Genomic DNA, 19,487 nt, shown 5'->3' with positions numbered 1-19,487 from the left:
ATTCATTAAATGTTCTGACCTGTCAAGATGATCATAATAGTAGCGGACATCAAATCTGCCACGTTTAGTTGCCCTTATCAGAAGCCCTTTCGAATTGTACTGGAAACGTTCTTCTCGTGCATTTTGGGAGACAAGACCTCGGCTGTCGTATCTGTATTGGCCTTCGCCGAATTTGATAATGCGATCCATATCGTTATACTCCATGGGGATCGTGTTACCTCTGTAGGTCAGGGATAGCATATTTCCATTATCATCATATCTGAATCCCCAAGGCTCTTGAGCTTCTACTCCAGTAAGTTGACCGTCGCAATCCCAAGTGTAATTCTTAATATTAGTGTATGTGTTAACTCCGACGTTTCTAGTGTGGGTGCGAGTCTGTGAAATTCTTCCATGTCTGTCGTACGCAAACTCCATTCTAAAAACTTCCATTCTGTGAATGTTGACCGTAACTTCTTTCTCCAGAAATTGTTCATTCAAGACTCGAGAGAACATCGCTATTCCGTCGTAGACAGAAGTCTCATTCCATTTCTGCTTGGATACAGTAAACTGGCCCAAGACTTCTGGTGCTCCGGTTTTAACGTTATAAACGATATGGTGCGGAATGAGAGTTTGACCACCAATACGACCTTGAACAGCAGTAGTTCTGTAGTTATTGTCATACTCATAAATTATTTTCGCATTACTAAGACCAGTTTTTGCTCCGTAGTCCAATCTCTCTTCCATTAGCAAGCCACCAACGTAAGTGGATTCCCAGCGGTAGTCAACATCACGATCTACGTGTAAGATTTCTGATGGTAGTCCACTGCTTTCTGAATAATGAATTTGCGTTTGTCCATCACCATGAACTACTTCAGAAACTTTGTTAGTCGTGAAGTAACGGTAAACGACCCTAGCACCATCACCAGGGAACACAGTCTGCAAAAGTTCTCCGGTATGAGAATAATGTTGTAAATATTTTTTAGTCGATCCTGGTGGTGAGTATGTTACTCTCATGAATCCAATAGAAGGTTGGACGCTGAAGGAGTGGTTGGTTCCGGATGGTAAGATAACGTTGGTTAATCCACCATCGTCGTCGTACAGGTACTTGAAGCTCTTTTGGCTAGCCAAGGTAATTTTAGACACGAGATTGCCTTCATTGTAATAAATAAACTTGGTACCATCTTGTGGGCTTGTTATTTCCGAAAGCATTCCGTGAGAATCGTAGTTGAAGGTTTCTTCACTGGCTCCCCACTTCCAACCGTTTATTCTAAAGAATCTGTCATAGGAAATGTTTAGGGGAACTCCAGCGCCATGTGGTATAAATGATAGCGGTAATCCTCCAGCGTCATAGGCAATCGTAAATAAGGGATTTCTGTCGGCGTTGAAGAACGTCTCCCGGCTCTTGAATTGGTCAAATTCAATAATCAAAACCCTGGAGTCATTGACCCATATTTCTCTATTCAGTGTCTGTTGAGGGTTTCTCACATCGCCTACGAGAGTATACAGTGAGTACATGTTATTTATTAGATTGTCACCAAATGTAGTCGTCTGATGAGACCACATGTGAAGCATTTCAGCTTCGATAGGCAAAGCAGCTTCCAGTAATGGATGTTTCGCAGCTGCTATACTTTCAAATTTACCGGTCCATGGAGTTTCAAGAAGCAAAGTGTTGTTGGAATAAATACGGCCTTCAGTGACTTGTTTACCATTGTTGATAGTGATCTGTTTGAATGACTGGCCGTGTAGCACGTACTCGCATTTCTTCGCCACTCCTACGGGTATGCTGCTTGATGGATTCGATACAGTTACTGCTAATCCATAGTTCTTAGCAAGACCCGAGGTAATGTGGACTGGTTCTCCAGAAGGCATTATAATTTTGGTAACGCGGCCAAGTTCGTCGTAATTATAGATAACAGTGTCTCCAGCCTGAAAATATAAAACAAAACAAATTTGTAAAGATACTGGTATGACACATAATAGCGCAAAAGCAATTTTACATTCAAAATTAAATACGCACCCTTGAGCGGCTGTTCAGTAATCCAGTATTAGCGTCGTAATCTAATTCAATTTCAGTTGTACCCTTTTCAGTAATTTTTGTTAGGTATCCGATACCTGATATTTTCAGTTCGAGTTTGTGATCTTGCGTATTCTCAATGGAGCTAACCACATTACTGTAGTCTCTTAGGAGTTGAATTTTATTGCCAGAAGCGTCAGTAACGGCAGACAATTTTCCAAAACTAGTGTTTTTAGAATACAAGAATGAATATCTGGTCTTCCCAGAGGTCAGATCTTTTGAGGTGATGTGTTGACCGTAGCGATTGAACACGTAGATCTCTGATGTAGGTGGATAAGGTATTCTGAATTCTCCTGTTTCATCATGTGTCGGCAGGTAATGTTTGAGAGCCAAAATGTGCAGTGACCCTGAAAGACACATTATTAATCATCACTAATTTATGCAAACTAATATGTAAGTATTAAATAATAAATAATAGTGTGTCTGTATAATTTAATAGTGGCATATTTGCTGGTCTATGTTTCGTTTAAGTCTTATTTTCTTAAGTGTTGTTTCTATATTGTACCGTTTTTTGCCCAAATAAACATTAAACATTAATAAAGTGACAAAACAAGTTTGACGAGAGTTGGTTTAGCTTATCTTTTCATTACATGCGTTATATTATATCACTTGTGGTTAAAGTAAACAAATTGAACATTAATTATACCTTGATCAACAACGTTGAGAACTCCATCTGGGGTAACGGCAAGGGCAGATATAGTTTGGAATTTGGCATTAGACGACAATAAAGTCTCAGTGCTGGTCGGTGGTTCATCACCAGCCGCGACGCTCAGCCGGCACGGGCAGCCTGCTCCTTCATCACGAACGTTCGCGGGGACAGCTGTCACTGACACAGATGAGTTACATTCACAACTCAATTCTTTCAAATTCTCCTGTAATTTTCCAGCAAAATGCATGATCTTTCCAGATGGGTCAATAGATTTAATGGCATTCGTCTTTTTTGAATCCGACTCCGCTACGTATAAAATTCCACTTGGTGCGAAAGCAAGTGCTTGTATTGTCCCCAAACTAGAGTCCTCTCTGAATTCTGTGTCAGTTTTGTTTGATACTTTATTGACTGGTTTGCCATCACTGCTCAAACGGCAATGAGACGGCTGGCCAGCCACAACCTTGATCTTCATATCTACGGTAAGCTTCAGTATGATTCTATCGTCGATAAAGTAAAGAGAACCATCTAATGGAGACAGGGCAACACCAGTAGGCCACTGAAGTTGAGCTTCGTAAGGAGCAATAGCGCCTCGACAAGGTACGGGCGACCAGTGATTGTGATGTCCATGGTGACCGACTAGCGTATGGATGATGCCATTTGGATCTACTGCTCTGATGTTTGTTCCGTCGGCGATATACATGGTCCTGTCTGCCGCAATAGCAAGTCCTTTAGGATGCGAAAGCTTAGCTTTATCAGCAGGCCCTTCATCTCCGCAGTTCGATTCGTCTCCAGGCACGCAACGGTCTCCGTTCCCGACCACTGGTTCTGAATTTATGGATGGATCGCGTACTTTCTCTAGAGCCATTACTTTTCGCACTTGGTGTTTCTCAGAGTCTGATATGTAAAGATTTCCATCCGCTGGTGATATACACATATAGTACTGATATGCAACTTGCGTGGTTCTAGAAGGAAATAAGAAATGTTTAGTAAGGTATACAACAGAGGAAAATAAGCTCTTTATTTAGTTTTGATTTGCTTTTCACTTAAATACTTACTCTAATCGAAGCACAGTAGTGACCACTCCTTCTGGAGTAATGCGACGAACTAAGTTAAAGTCGCCAACATACAAAGAGCCATCGGGTCCAGAGGTTAAAGCTGTCGGGGTGAGCAGACGTGCATCAGCTGCCTTGCCGTTGCAGTGGTCTGGGCAGTTTAGAGCACGCTGAAGACCAGTTCCCATTACAACCTGGATAAACAAATATTTGAAAATATTATTTTTGAAACACCTAATGTAATAAGATTGGCAAAAATGCACTCTGAAAGGTATAACAGCGTTTTGACTAGTAGCAAAAAAACAAACCTGGACAGTTCGAGGGTATTGCTTCAAATGAAGAAGAGCTCCATCGCCTTTTTGTAAAATACCCTCGTGGAAGTTATAATGGTGGTGAATATCCAAGCCCCAACCTCCGATGTCAGATATATCTACATCAAAACCAGCCAGAGTTGCTGTTTGCGTCTCCCAAACGATTGATGTACAGGATGAGTATTCGTAACCGATGGAAATCTTAGCTTGTGCTTGGCCATACACCTGAGAACAACATTTTGGTTAGCATAATTCTTTCTATCTACAATATAAAGGTACCGACACAAGACAGGTACTGTTTTACCTTTTGTTTGTAAACATTCCTCTTATTCCACGCGAATACATGTGTGAGATCGGGATCAGCTTCATAGGTGTGAGTGTGTAAGGATCCTTCGATCTCGACCCTGACGTGGACGCGAGCTAACGCAGCGGGCACAACCTTTCGTGTCAGTTGAGCGTGCACACAAGACAGGTAGCCTGCAGCTTGGGACGAGCGATATGTCAGCTTGACGGCAGATCCAGGGATGCCAATACTTTCGCTGACAATCTGTGAAAAAAATACAAGATTATTTTCTATGCGAACTTTGGTAACTCGTGTCAGAACTTCAACAGCAATGTATCATTTTACATGAAATCCTTGTCGCCTATTATGATGACAACTCATATCGTAGCCACCAAAAACACTAATATATGTTTCTGCAAATGGTTCATGGACCACACAATGGCCTATCATGATTTTTGGGGCTTGTAATGATGACGCATCTTTTCACTTAATAATTCCAGGCTACTGTCAGGCCTACTGTCTACCGCAAGAAAAATGGAAAACTAAGAAACTGAAAAGCAAGATTTACTCTTGGTTACATTTACTTTGTTATACCTATCTCTATAGATAGAACTCGTCCAGACGTTTTTCTTGCGGCGCATTCTTCTTGGCAATGATGGTCTTTCCGAAAGCGCTGGTAGTTTAAAAAATGACGTGTAAAAGTGCCCATTGCGGCCTATTTACTGAATAAATCATTTGAATTTGAATTTGAATTTGTTCCTGGTTCTACCCATTAGTATGGGTGGAGATATCAATCACAAATAGCCTCTCATTTCTCTCCATTTTCGTCTTCCACCCCTACTTACATTTATTACTATTTATTTTTATTTATCATGGTCTTTGTCGATGCTCACGAGAATTAGGCGGTGATCGTAAGTCAGTTATGTGGATCTTCCAGTTACAAATATTGCATACTCGAATCGTGAAGTCCTCGTGGAAGAAGAGTTACTTTTAAATCTATCATGTTACCTGTGCTTCAGGATATATGACGGTCGGTGTGGCGGCCGAGGAGGCAGCCGGCGCAGCCAAAGGAGGCACAGCCACGACCTCTGGTCGCAGCCTCTCGTGGTCATGCGCAGCGCAAGGTGGCGCCTGCACCTCCCACCATTGAGGGGACGGCGTCCAGTCTAGGCGTGGAGGTGCCCTGGAATTTGGAAAGGAAAACATATCAATTTATGTTTAGTTTTTACTATAACAAGCCTTATTCCTAAGAAGTGAGTATGACTGATGGCACTTTTAACTACTCTTAAGTATTTTTGGGAATAGCCAATTTTGTATCCCATTGGTGGATAAAGTATCTCTTCTTTAGCGCCACTTTGTAAGTAGGTATAACGTCATTATCTAAATATTATACGCACAAAACACAGACAGTTCAGAAATCAATCTCCTTACAAGTGCGCTCGAGCAACGCACACATAGACACTGTTCCAGGACACGATATCTCGGACCGGTTGGGACCAGTGCGAGCGCGAGTGCCATCCGCTTGAGGAAGCATTGTGAACTTTTTTGTGCAATAATGGAGCCACAAAAAAAAGTTATTATAACTGTTCAGTGGACGGTTGTTTAAATTAAATAATCATGAATTTCGCCAATAACGAAATCGTCCCAAGATGTTTTCTGTGACAAATTTATAATAAATATAACAATGACATTAAAATTAAAATATTTTAGTTATTAATTTATATGTCCATTCTCCCCGTTTCATTCTCAACAAAAAATCAAACAACTAGATACGAGTGCCACTACCACAATAGTATTTTGGTGCATAAGCCATAGTTCACAACCTTAGAGCGACCGCCGAGCGTAGGTATGAAAAGTGAAGTACATACATTAGATTGACTTCTGAACTATCTGTGTTCTGTGTTATAAGTCTATTGGCTTTGTGATTGTTGACCTCGCGAGATTTTCGAAATGGATGAAATATGATATTTCTTTACAATTTCAACCCCCATGGTTATATTGGAAAATATCCAAAAACTTGACATACAAAATATTCCATAATACCTATGGTTTTCAAATCAGCTAACAAAATATTACGACAATCTGTGGTGAAATGCGATCTGTAAAGGAGAACAGCTGGACATCCCGACAGACGTACGAAAATAATTTTACCCAAGCTGAAACTGCGATTGTTCGAGCTACCGGTCATTAGGTACCTACGATGTAGAGGGCTTGAATAATTTGATCGCTATGGCTGGGTCAATGTCATGTGGGCATTTTGGAGTTTCCAAGTATTAGGTGATCGTGCCTGCTACGTATTATATAATGCTGACTGTACCTTTAAGTTCTTACGCTGCCTCAATATCTACATAATAAATATCTAGCAAAATATCTGCCAGCTCTCAATTTTTATTTTGTTGTAAACTGATGGCTTGGTTAGAATACAAGGAAAGTGCAGTTTGATATGATGACCATATTTACTGCAAAATGTAATATTTATGTAGATATTTTATTGGGACGGTTAATTACCTTGGAGTCGGTACTTTGACGCTGTCATCACTGAGTTCCATTTGCACCGGCGGCAGAACCACAATCTGGTTCCAGGGTACGAAGACAGTTTTCCGCAGAGGCTTAAACGGTGACCGTTGAAACTGGAGAGTCACTGCTCCTCCTCCATTCACTAGTACGTCGAACCTTAAAGGTAGGTTTCATGTTAATCTCAAGTAGGTACGTATGTTCTCCCTTTTATACACCATGGATTAGGAAAATAATGTTCAAGTAAAAGCAAAGGTCATTGATACCTAGAGACTTTTGCTGTGTCTACAGTTAGTTATGGAGTGTAGAATTTAAGAAGGACTCCGTGTATCCAAAAGTGACCGTCAAAAGGTGTTAAATAGGCGGCGCTAAGTAGCAAGCGGGTACATTTAAAAATAAGCTTCTTTAAAAATTATAATAACAGTAAAAACACTCAATGATGCTTTTAACGGGTAACCCTTATTTCGCATAACAGATTTGGCATAACATAATTGCGCATAACAGCGAACTTGCATACCTGCAAAGAAGGATAACACTTATTTAGCATAATAATGAATCCGCATAATTGAAGGTTATAAAATGAATACGCATAATTTTATCAAGCGTACTTGCTTATAGCTTGTTCAAGCCAAAACCGACTCGGTAAGGTTAGGTTCAGAAGACTCGATGTTAGGTATTTTTTATAATAGTCCAATAATAGATATTTTCACATAGTAGTTCACTTCTTATATCTAATTGATATGAGTAAAGAAAACAATAATCAATATATGATTGGTTTTTTGGAGTCTTTTTGTATTTTTTATTTCAACTCCAAATTTGTTACTTTTATGGGTATCCCGTGAAACCATATCGAAAATACAAACTGAGACATGGATGCACAGAAAAAGCAATATACTCAATCAATATACTTTAAGCAATATTTTTTTACTTAATGTAACACTTTATGTATATTGTTTGACAAATAAAATGTATAATTTCATTAAAATAATCATTTTATGTTTATACTCTTTTAAACTTATCCAAAGTAATGTTATGCTAATTCAATTTATGCCAACTTACCGTTATGCCAATCCACATTATATGCATTTATATTATGTGCATTAATGTTATGCGAATTAATAATTATGCGAAATAACGTTATTCCAATTTCAATTAGGACAATTAATTTATGCGAATTAATATAGGACCCGCTTTTAACAGATGACGAAAATTTAATCTAACGTCTTCGCACAGCAGGTATTTTAAGATATAATTTACTAAATTATTTCAAATACCCTTGCGCTCCAGCGCCAATGTGGATTTAGAACTATTATTTACCGGTTAAACTTAGACATTTTTGAAACTTTTCCGTCATATTTGTGCTCCTTTGATATTCTACTCCATAAATACCTACTCGTATAGTAACTAAACTGTTAAAAAACAATAACCGTAAACAAAAATCAAGATGTTATGTCATAATAGGGTAGTAGACATCGTTAAAAATTTTTGGGGAATCGCATTTTGGCAGTGCACAAAAAGTCCGTCAATTGATTGATGGTAGGTATCAAATAGGTCGTACCTTATCGTATGTATCTAATCTAATTATTTAAGTAATATATTTAAAGGAGTAATTCTTGTATATTTAACTTTTCAAAGAAATTTGTCATATGGGGATTTCTGGGGTCGAACAATCAAAGGCGATAGCTTGGTCTTATCTCTGGGAAAATGTGTGTTTTGGACCTTTGGCTCAGTACCCCAGGTATTAATACCTATTTTTAACGGGAAATTATATACCTCATAATAATAAGACCACGGAAACAGTTCAAAGTAATCCGGTAAAATTTGTTATGTGGGAGTTTTCGGGGGCGAACAATCGATTTGAATTGGTCTTGTCTTTGAGAAAACGCGGGTCGTGTAGAGCAAAAAAAGGAGTCCGGGCAAAACTCGGTCGCCCACATCCTGTTGTTAATAAACGGTGATGCTTTGTGACTTCAATAAAACACTCTGTTCTGATTAAAATTTAATTCAATTCAGTCTTTACTATTGATTGAATGAATAATAAGATAGTAATTTTAAGTACCTAGTTACTTAGATCGCAAAGAAAAATACGAAGAAAAGGCTTCTTCCTGCTCTAGAGAAAATGTAGAGCGCGATGCTACGAGTAGTTACCTAATAGGTACTAACTAACTTAACTTACAGACTTTAGTTAGACCTTAATAACTGACTTCTTTCTACAGAACGATACATCGTTAGCCTTAATCATTTTGCTCTCAAGGCTTTTCGTTGAAACCGTAAATCTTTTTAAGTGTTTGTTACCTTGCCTGACCTTTGAAAAAAAAACTGAGTTCTCGTTTTTACGACCGAAACACTAACTGACTTTTCGAATGTGAATGAATTTATTATTGTTAAACTTATTTTGATAAAATGTATGTTAGAATAGAATACCTTGGTTAAAATACCATTTGAATCAAAAACAGAATTTTTACTTATAACGAAGATGTTATCGGTGTCACATTTATTCACATTCAAAATAAAAAATACATACATACCTACCTAGGTAAGTATGTACACAGAAAATTAGCTTGTTGCGTCCTCCTTTTTTAAGTTAGTAAAAAATACAATAGTTTCCGTATCTACTTACTGCGTTAAATTATGATTAAGAGCGAACAAATAATTAGGATGTAAGTTAATAGACCAAATGAAGGTATATATATGTACGTACCTACGGCGTACGGGTAACACATTCGTCAATGGTTTTTTCTTCAAATCGGAACTTGTAATTTTTTTTTAAATTATATTTGTCATGAAAAATACGAGGGTCTCGTAGCACAGTAATTAAATTATCGAAATACCGGTATTTAAATTATAGCAGCGGTCCTAGATCTAAATAGTGAAAATGCAATAGAGTCTATTCAGCTAATCGTATAGGTGAAAACTTAAGTAAATGACCTTTTGTATGTAGTAGTGCACAGAATTGAGATGGAGCTTAAGTCTTCTATAACTACTACCATACAACAGGTCATTTACTTAAGTTTTTCACCTAAACAGCATGAAATGACAACACATTTCACAGATAAAAAAATATCTGTCATAAATACGTAACGGGGGGTTCAAATATACGCACAAATATTCGCACATTGTAGAAATGAAACGAAAATGAATTAAAGAAGACGGCTTGGATTTTATTCTCAAAAATATTGGTTCTAATTAATTCAGAATAATAATAATAATAATAAATATCATGGGACACTTGACACCAATTGACCTAGTCCCAAACTAAGCAAAGCTTGTACTATGGACACTAGGCAACGGATAAACATAAAGATAAATACATACTTAAATACATATTGAACATCCAAGACCCGAGAACAAGCATTCGTATTATTCATACAAATATCTGCCCCGGCCGGGATTCGAACCTGGGACCTTAAGCTTCGTAGTCAGGTTCTCTAACCACTTGGCCATCCGGTCGTCAAAGAATGATCTGCGACATAGTCGAAATCCGCCTCGAGAAATTCAAGGCCTACAAATGATTCTTCACTATCACGGACATTGATGGCGAATAGTTTTCTTTTTCTATATTGATCACGTATTTGTGTGAATTTGAATGACCTAGCTTTACGTTTATAGCAATTCAATTTTGATTTACATTGCTGCTTGCGGGACTGAATTTTAAGTTTGCTAGAACGAGGTTTGCTTTACATTGCTCGTTTCATGACTCACTGGTTTGACTCTATGCGTTCTCGGCAGTGAATGCACTATTGCCATTGTCAAGTTAAAATTCGAGTTTAAGGAAATCATATGAAAATCTGTATTATCTACTTCAGAAACGAAATTGAATATTGACTATTCTAGTTTACTCTTTCATATCTTTATGTCATGACGAATCCGAAGTCATTGAACTCCAGTGAAGGGGAGGGTAAAGATTTATATACAATTTAATTACCTAAATATTTTAACTATTAAAAAATTATAGCCGACTTCATTACGGCACAGCAAACACTAAAACGGGGTCTGTTTATTTTTGAATTTAATGACTTTCATAAAGAAGAGGCTTCTCTGGTTAATACCTACAGTTTACGAATTATTTAGGTTAGCTCAGCAGTATTTGGATCCCTTTATCCTACCTAATATTACGAGTATAAATGTGAAAGTTTGTGAGTGAGTGAGTATGTTTGTTACTTCTTCACGCTGAAACGGCTGGACGGATTTGAATGAAATTTGGCAAAAAAATAGTTTATGACCTGGATTAAAAATAAACGGGATAGGGATAAAATCTCTAACTAACAACCGCTGGGCTTAGAGTCATGAAATTTGGTATGTAGGTAGCTGGATGTCTGGAATAACACATAGGCTACTTTTTATCCCGATGTTTCCACGGGATAGGGATAAAATCTCGAACTAATAACCGCTGGGCGCAGAGTTATGAAATTTGGTATGTAGGTAGATAGCTGGACATCTGGAATAATAACATAGGCTACTTTTTATCCCGATATTCCCACGAGATAGGGTAAAAATCTCGAAATAACAACCGCTGGGCTTAGAAATCATAACTAAACTGAAAGGGACCCGGAAACAGAGGTAGCACCCTAAGAGACTTTTGATCAGGACTTTTAAATCTATAACATATAAAAATCTCAGAATATTTAACGAAACCACATTTTCCATACTTGGGCCCGGAGTCCTTTGGCATGGGTGTTTTAATGTAACGATAACCCTTTTTAAGTTTGATTTTCAGCGCTGATAACATAATCTACATTTTATATTTTATTGGCACTACAAAGTATTAAGAGGTAGGTACCTACAGCTACTTCGGAGTTTGACGGTAGCCGACGTTTAGAGGAGACCGAGGAGAATTGTGACATAGTCGATTTTTGGGAACTTATTTACTGCTAGCAAACTCGCAACAGCGCGTGTTTGATAGCTCGAGACTTGAACTAAAAAACGCGCACTATTGCGAGCTTGCTAGCAGTTTATAAGCTCTAAAAAATCGACATTGTCACAACTCTACTCTGTCACAACTCTCCTCGGTCTCCCCTACCGATTGGCTGATTGAAATATCTGCACATTCGCGCAGTAAGTAGGTATAATAGTTGGATTGTAATTAGGTATTATGCGATAAAAAATATCAAACCCTAATCTGAATAAACCGAAATCCGAAAACATTTTGTACTTCCTTACGCGCGAAAAGCGGCGAGTACTTTTTTAGGGTTCCGGAGAAAACGGAACGGACTTATAGTTTCGTCAAGTCCGTCTGTCTGTCCGTCCGTCCGTATGTCACAGGCATTTTACTCGAAAACTACAAGATGTGTATCAATGAAATTTGGAATACAGATGTCTTGTCAAAGCCGCTATTTAGTTTTGAAGTTAAATTACAAAAATAAATATTTATAGGGAGGGCACTCCATACACGTAACAGAAATAGAAAAAAAGTTTTTTTAACTTGCATCAACGTGTGGCACATAGTTCGACAGCTCTTTTGACTCTGATGCGTTTCGAACTCAACGAGAGCTCATCTTCGGAGTGACATAACCGTACACCATGCTACCAGTTGTTAGACCACAACACAACAACTCCACAACTCTAACAACTGGAGTCTAACAACTGGTAGCATGGTGTACGGTTGTGTCACTCCGAAGATGAGCTCTGGTTGAGTTTGAAACGCGTCAGTGTAGTGTGGTGGTGGTGATAGATGGGTTTGTGTAATTTGTGTGTGTTCTTACAGTGTGGAGGTGGAGGAACTGCATGAACACGCATATTTTGCATAAGCTTAGCTATCGTAAGGTCGCGGGTGAGCAAGGAAATTCTTTTAGTTCATTAATATGGACCTCCGCAAAGTAACGCCTGATTCAATAAATTATAGTAAGGTTTCTCAAAAACTTTTTTCATTAAGTGAAGATTTCCGGAAATAATCGCTCCCAAAGTAACAAAAATTATGTCCCTCCCATCTATCTTGTAAGCCGTTTGTCCAAAAAATATATATATTATGCAAAAAATATGGAAAGGTAACGCTTAATAAATACTTTCAACGAAAATTGGTTTCAACATGATCGGATATAGGTACCGATTTTGAGTTATTGCCGAAAAACTGCGCTTCTCAACAAAAGGACGTAAGTGCCGTAAACATACGCTCTTTTTCTGGTAATAGATTTTAAGACTGTAGTAAGTGTTTTAATTGTGTTATAACGCACATAATATTACTTGATTTTTTTCGTAATAGCTACGGAACCCTATCTTGGGCGTGTCCGACACGCTCTTGGCCGGTTTTTTATGTACTAAAAATCTTTTTTTAATCTTTACGAAATTTGAGATTCAAACAGTTCGACACCTTTACAAATACGAATCATTTGTTTCGGACTTAACGCTGATAATTAAAATGAGTAGGTACATGACATTCACATTAATGACGCATGTTCGGTATTCGTCTTTAGTGAGTTAATTAAGATTTGTGGACTGCTAGCCATGTCCGAAACTTCCCCGATCCTAATAAAACTCCACAAAATGTGATCTTAGATTTTACGACTGTCGTAGATTATCGCAGCACGTTAAGAGAGTAAACTTTAATGAGTGTAAAAAAGACGAGCACAAATTTTAAAAGATATGAGACATTTCAAAGCTTCGAAATAGTTTTGGAAAAAAGTCTCGCACGATGCCGGGTCACGACCGCTCGTAAATTATAATCTCGAAACATCTCGATGACTGGCATGTCTTTGCTGTCGTATTTAAGTACAGCTATGTGAGACAACTTAATGTTCGATCGTGCATGAGTTTTCATAAAGTAATCCTTAATCATGTTTGCCGTTCGATTTGCTGCTTAGAGAGAAATGCGCGTACTGAGTTATTACACGTTGAAAATAAATACAAACAAATGTTATGGTAATCTGGATTAACCGTGTCATTTGGCTGTATTCTCGTTCGCATGAGCGTTGTTTCGTTCCACCGCTCGGTAATTCGATTTCATACTGGCGGTATGAACGCGCAGGTAATTTATAACGACCGTGGCCGAAAAATTAATGATGGTCGCACGGACGGTACTACAAACATTGTTATTGATTGTTTAATTCTTGTTCAAATTTTGCTGTTTGTCACGCAATTCAATTTTTTCACGTTTAAGAGCCGAGGCAAATAGGCATCTTAGATTACGGTACGATCGTTTTACACGTAATGAAATTGAACATTTAAATTCATCGGCACGTAAGCTTTGAATTGTGCAATTCGGAATGTCAATTGTACAGTGTATACAGTCGAATCATTTGATTCTTGATCTCTGGTTTCATGGGAATCGTGGTGTTTTTCCTCTTGACGCATTTCGATGTCACTGTTCTGAGAAAATATTCATAGTTGGTATTTTATAAGGTTCGATCGATCGATACACTACGACTAGGTAGGTGTAGAATTTTGATTTGAGTAGAATACCTACTGCATAAAAAATTCGTTTTAATATTGTGATGTCAAAATGCGATCCTGTTTTTGTTTTTATTTTAAAGAAATTAAAAAAATAGGAATTTTTGATACCTACTCATAAGATTACTATGAGTATATATATTTTTAAATGTGTTATTGTGTTTTAAATGTAACATATTATTTGCAACGCACCAACAATCTTTTAATTATGGTTCTTAGATCATCATTAAAGCCGTAGTAGCCTAGTAAATAGTTTGACTTATGGTCTGGGCCTGGACCTGAGCTCGCACCTCGTGAGTTTTTGTGGAATTATATGCGAAAGCGAAATTAAATTTAAATTTTAATAGGAACTTTACGGTGAAGGAAAACATCGCGAGCAAACCTGCAAGGAAATTCAATAGTGTGCGTGAAGTTTTCAATCCGCACTTGGTCAGCGTGGGAACTACGGCCCAAGCCCTCCCATTCCGGAAGGCCTCTAACCTGCAGTGGGATGTATATAGGCAAAGATTACGAAGAAAACATCATTAACACGTTTGATAAAATAACCACCACCCGCGTATCGACACGCCTGAAGTTAATGCAACAGAACGCCATCACACGGCAATACTCACCATCCTCCCTGTCTGGTTAGCGTGAATCCGAAGCGTGCCTCACGGTCCACAGAGACCCTGATGCCGATGATGCCCAAGCCCTGGGGCGACACCACCTGCCCTCGCATCACGGACACTCGGCTGCACAAACCACCGCATGTCAAACCGTGCCACCGCACAAAACACAGCCCACTGGACCATATCGTTCACGCAACTTCTATTACTAATTTGAAGGCCTATATAACTTTCTTCTCAAACAGTTAATGTAATTTAAGATCTAATCATATCTTTAATCGTATTTCATTAAGCAAACCTCAATGAAGGCTTTCGCTACAAATATAATTATAATTCAAGCCAAGCTCTTGTTTGCGATTCTAGTCAACCTCTAATTTATGTTAGGCTTAATTATGCGAAGTTAAATGGATCAAAATAATTAAAATAAAATTAGATTGCAGATAAACTTTGCTAGCTTTAATAAATCCGTCTATAAAGACATATTAAATACTTGAAAAACGTTTTATTCTGTTATGTAATTTATGGGTATTGCTGTGCGGAACGTATTGCCCAGTGAGCTTCCTCGGTCGTTATTGAGCGAAGTAAACGTGCTATGCGCTTTACTGGCAAAGTTTGTAACAAATGCTGTGAGTGAAGTAAAATTTAACAAAACCAACATGAAAATAAAATAAGAAGTCTTTAGCATGGCACATTCTCGTATCAGGATCAGCTAAAGATCTAGGATAAATTTCGGTTTACTAAATTGCCGACTGCAAAGTAAAAAACAGAAACGTAACGTAAACTAGAAGTAATAGTGCTGGTAAACAGAAATTCACCTAGAAGGGTGTGTAATGCATGTAACAACTGCCACATATACCATAGTCATAAAATCTTGGTATGTAAACTGTAATTTATATGTATCATATCATTTTTCCCACGACGTTTGAAATTGGTGCAAGGAAAATTTACCAAAAACGCGTAAAACTTAGCGAGGCTTTATAAATGTATGTTATCAAATGAATTGCACGTAATAAGCATTAACTAGGTATTATTGACTACTCACTCTACCTAACAAATGAAAACTAAATAATACAGTTATTCTTAACTCAACTTATATTAATACAAAGCTTAAATAGTTAAAAGGAAAAAAAGTAATGGTGACAAATTATTACCAAATTCCGCCGTCTTCTAAATGCTGCCTTGAATAAAATGACATGCCTACAATTGAAGGTAAACATCTAAATTTAAACCTGTAAATTTAAAATACGAGTACATACAAATTAAAGATGGTAAATACTTAACAGATATGTGTTTTCAGGTGCCATAATATGCGACCATGTATCTTTACAGGTTCAACCACGATTGCACAGTGGATACCGGCCAAATAAATAGCTTGTAGTTGATTCTGCTTTACATTATGTTCCTGTTTCCAATGGGGTCCATCGGAGCATTACAAGCCACAAACACATGTTTAATGCAACGATGGAGATTTAACTTCTAGCGTTTGTCAAAGTTCAAGCGCAATTAGAGTGATGTAATTTATTTCAAGGTAGGTAGTTGTCAAATACGTAATTGTAATTCATATATACATTTTGAAAAATCTGTTTATCTATAGACATCAAAATATGTTTATTTGTTTGTTTGTAATGTTAGTGAATTGCGCAAGTAGGTAGGTAAGTCAGAAGCTAACAGCTTAATAAACTGAGGGTTAAGTTTACTTTCAAACTTCAACTTTAAACAATAAAATCAAACGTTTAAATCTCAACATATAAAACATCACACTTAATACTAGACTTTAAAAAGTTAATCGTTGTTCGTTCCAAATATGCACAAGATTCAATTGTTACTAACAATACACTTCTTAAAGTCAGCACATTACATCGTCAAGAGTGATACCGTCGATGGAATTAATTTTCATTGCACCAATTTCCGAGTTTTAATCACGTCGATGACCGGCTGATGGAAGCAATGATTGTAATTTACAATGTCAACGAAACCGGGATCTCGCTGTGAAGTAGTCGGAGTACATTCAAATAAGATGTGTTTTGGTTAGTCACAGGGGTGAGGATCTAAACACATAAAGAGCACGGGCGAAGGGTAGGGGGTTGGTTAACAGATGAAAGACGCAGACAAAGGGTAAGGAACACATAAAAGGGTAAGTTTATTTGAAGCTCAATTTGAGTGTTCGCTGGAATTTTGCTCAATTGACAATATACAATTCGCGTCTCGATCGTATATTTTACAAGACCTACGCCTATTGAATTGTGTTTTGAACGTTTTGCGTGAAAGCGTAAATGATTTTCCTAAGTTTTATACAGTATAACAAAAGTATACCATTGTATATAAATATGTGAACTATTATATAAGCACAGAAGACGAGACAAATAAATATTACAAAGAAATACGATTGTGGCTGCGGCAAATCATATTGGGAACGCAAGATAGCGCGAGCGCGGACAGCCGCGTGATTTAGTGCGCACCGTGAGCGGCCGCGGAGTTGTCGCAGCCACGGAACATTCAAGACAAACATACAGATGTTACATACACATAGAGAATGAAACGAATACAGACAAAGGATTGAACGAAAATGAAGAAGCATCGGTGGCGCCGTTCGCGTGCCGGTTGCGGACAGGCGGCGGGCGCCGGCATCACACACATATGCAGGAGTTGCAACATAAGGGAAGAGGTCAACAGATACTGAACACTGAGGGGCGAGGGCGGGCTGACTGACACTTACCATGGTGTAAAGGAATTCCAGAACTCGCTAGGAGTGGCGGACACACGGCGGCACAGGGACACAGAAAGACAGGACAGATTACTACACAGATACCTACATCCCTCAGTGCAACCCCACCCCGGCTCGCAATCGCTCCGGCCGATTGCGCTGTCTACATTGGTTACCTTGCGTTTAACACTTGCTTTATTAATCGAATCAATTAGGTGCGCACTGTCTCGTGGAGACGAAGCCCGTTTGCATTAGAACAACACCACCACTATCAATATTCAAAGTTAGGTAGAATTTGGAATAACAATGTCGCATTTATATAGCTGCAGGTTGCACCAAGATAATGTCATATGGAGTAAACAGGCATGCTGGATGGTGAATGCACGAAGGATCTCCGCAGAGATTACTCAGGTTTTATGAAACAAATGCCAGAACGCAATATAACCACTCTAGACTTTTGATTCAACTTAAACAAAATAGTGAAGCGGCTCGTGTTTTAATGCAAACAAACTTACAGGCGCTTTTGCATATAAAGCGAGGTGGGTTGACTACGATTTTATTCAGTTTTGCGTTGTCTCATTATACTATCAAGATCGGATTAGATCATACTTCGATAGTCTCTATCTTTACTTTATTTCTCTTTCAAGGCAACTAAAATTTTCCGAATATACTTGATATATAACTCAGATCATGAAAGACGTACACATAAATAAAATGTCAAAAATAACAAAAATGAAGCGGTCCGTATATAAGTTTCCGATGCTAAATATTTTTTATTGTGTCGAGTTGATAGATATTCCAGTAACAATAGTGGGCACGAATGTCTGTCATGATTCGAGTATTGTGAGCCTTAGCATTCACTTGTTCAACTGGAATACAAACAAGACTTCGGAAGCCTTTGAGCACTCTATCAGTTGCATTATTTCAGTTAATTATAATTATAAGACGCTTTGTTTTGTTTAGACAAACAGGTAGGGTTAGACACACACAAAGGATAAACATTAGACAATACACAACACATCGGATCTGGTGTGAAAAATAATAAATACCAAAACATTATAATACGATGAAATCATGGTCAGTGGTGAAACTTAACCATGCTAGGATCGCAAATGATAAATCAATATTTTACACCGAGAAAACAGGAAAATCAAAAACACTTCCACCAGATGACAAAATAAATGGTAACTCACAAAAGTATTGTTATTGATTAAATTAAAATAACCACACCAAATCCTCGGAGAGGTTAAGGAAGATGAGCGGGATCACAAATGGTTCAGGTGCTAGATCCTAATTACTATGTTATTATGATTTTGTTCTTCTTACGTATTTATATTACCTATTCGTCGATGATATCACGAATCTAAAATCATTGTAAAGTGCAAATATTAATTCATGATTTGTGCAAGGAACCGATAGGCCAGTCCTATGCCGACTTGTAAAAGATACCGTTGCGTGCGATTGAAAGTAAGGTAATAATCGAATTCTATAGGACGTTGGAACGATATCTTTCACGTGCATGAAGTAATTTTGGTGTTTGTTAGATATTGTTACTCTAGACTATGTCGATTGCACTCACCTCTCTGAGTACTCGTCCATGTGTGCGTAGCTCTGGACGGAGTTTTCCTCGATAAGGAATTTGACTCTCTGGTAGAAGGAAGCGGTGACTGAGGGTGGCTGTTTGCGAAGCAGGACCTCGACGGGGTCGTTGGACGCGAGGCACATGATGTGGTCAGCGCACTCGGGCCTCGAGCAGCATTCAGAGTCCGAGCAGTCGGTCATGCCATCTTCAAAATCATTTTCCATTTGTCAGGAGACAGCCAATTGCGAGCAACGAATCGTTTCAATTTATTTGGCAAGTAGCTGTGTACCAATAGTAATCAGTACAAAACGTTCATACAAAACCAATTTATTCTCTTTATTTGTTCTTAGG

The 19,487-nt window shown here is 38.1% G+C and overlaps 1 protein-coding gene across 8 annotated transcripts in view; it reads right to left on the bottom strand.

Moving 5' to 3' along the window:
- Ten-a (Teneurin-a transmembrane protein) overlaps positions 1-19,487 on the bottom strand; it is a 486,497-nt gene that overhangs the window by 2,113 nt on the left and 464,897 nt on the right. For 6 of the 8 annotated variants that reach the window (XM_074109112.1, XM_074109127.1, XM_074109137.1 and 3 more), the window contains 11 exons: positions 19,134-19,341; positions 17,567-17,593; positions 14,857-14,976; positions 6,857-7,021; positions 5,357-5,531; positions 4,370-4,612; positions 4,063-4,290; positions 3,758-3,948; positions 2,700-3,664; positions 1,997-2,400; positions 20-1,905 (listed from right to left, as the gene is read on the bottom strand). In XM_074109112.1, the coding sequence (XP_073965213.1) occupies positions 20-1,905; positions 1,997-2,400; positions 2,700-3,664; positions 3,758-3,948; positions 4,063-4,290; positions 4,370-4,612; positions 5,357-5,531; positions 6,857-7,021; positions 14,857-14,976; positions 17,567-17,593; positions 19,134-19,341 (4,612 nt within the window). The remainder of the gene's footprint in view (positions 1-19; positions 1,906-1,996; positions 2,401-2,699; positions 3,665-3,757; positions 3,949-4,062; positions 4,291-4,369; positions 4,613-5,356; positions 5,532-6,856; positions 7,022-14,856; positions 14,977-17,566; positions 17,594-19,133; positions 19,342-19,487) is intronic. The other 2 variants (XM_074109118.1, XM_074109150.1) reach the window with 1 other exon arrangement.

This window comes from Choristoneura fumiferana, chromosome 2 (genome assembly GCF_025370935.1).
Source record: "Choristoneura fumiferana chromosome 2, NRCan_CFum_1, whole genome shotgun sequence".
Classification (NCBI taxonomy): domain Eukaryota; kingdom Metazoa; phylum Arthropoda; class Insecta; order Lepidoptera; family Tortricidae; genus Choristoneura; species Choristoneura fumiferana.
This window is presented reverse-complemented; position numbering and strand designations above follow the sequence as displayed.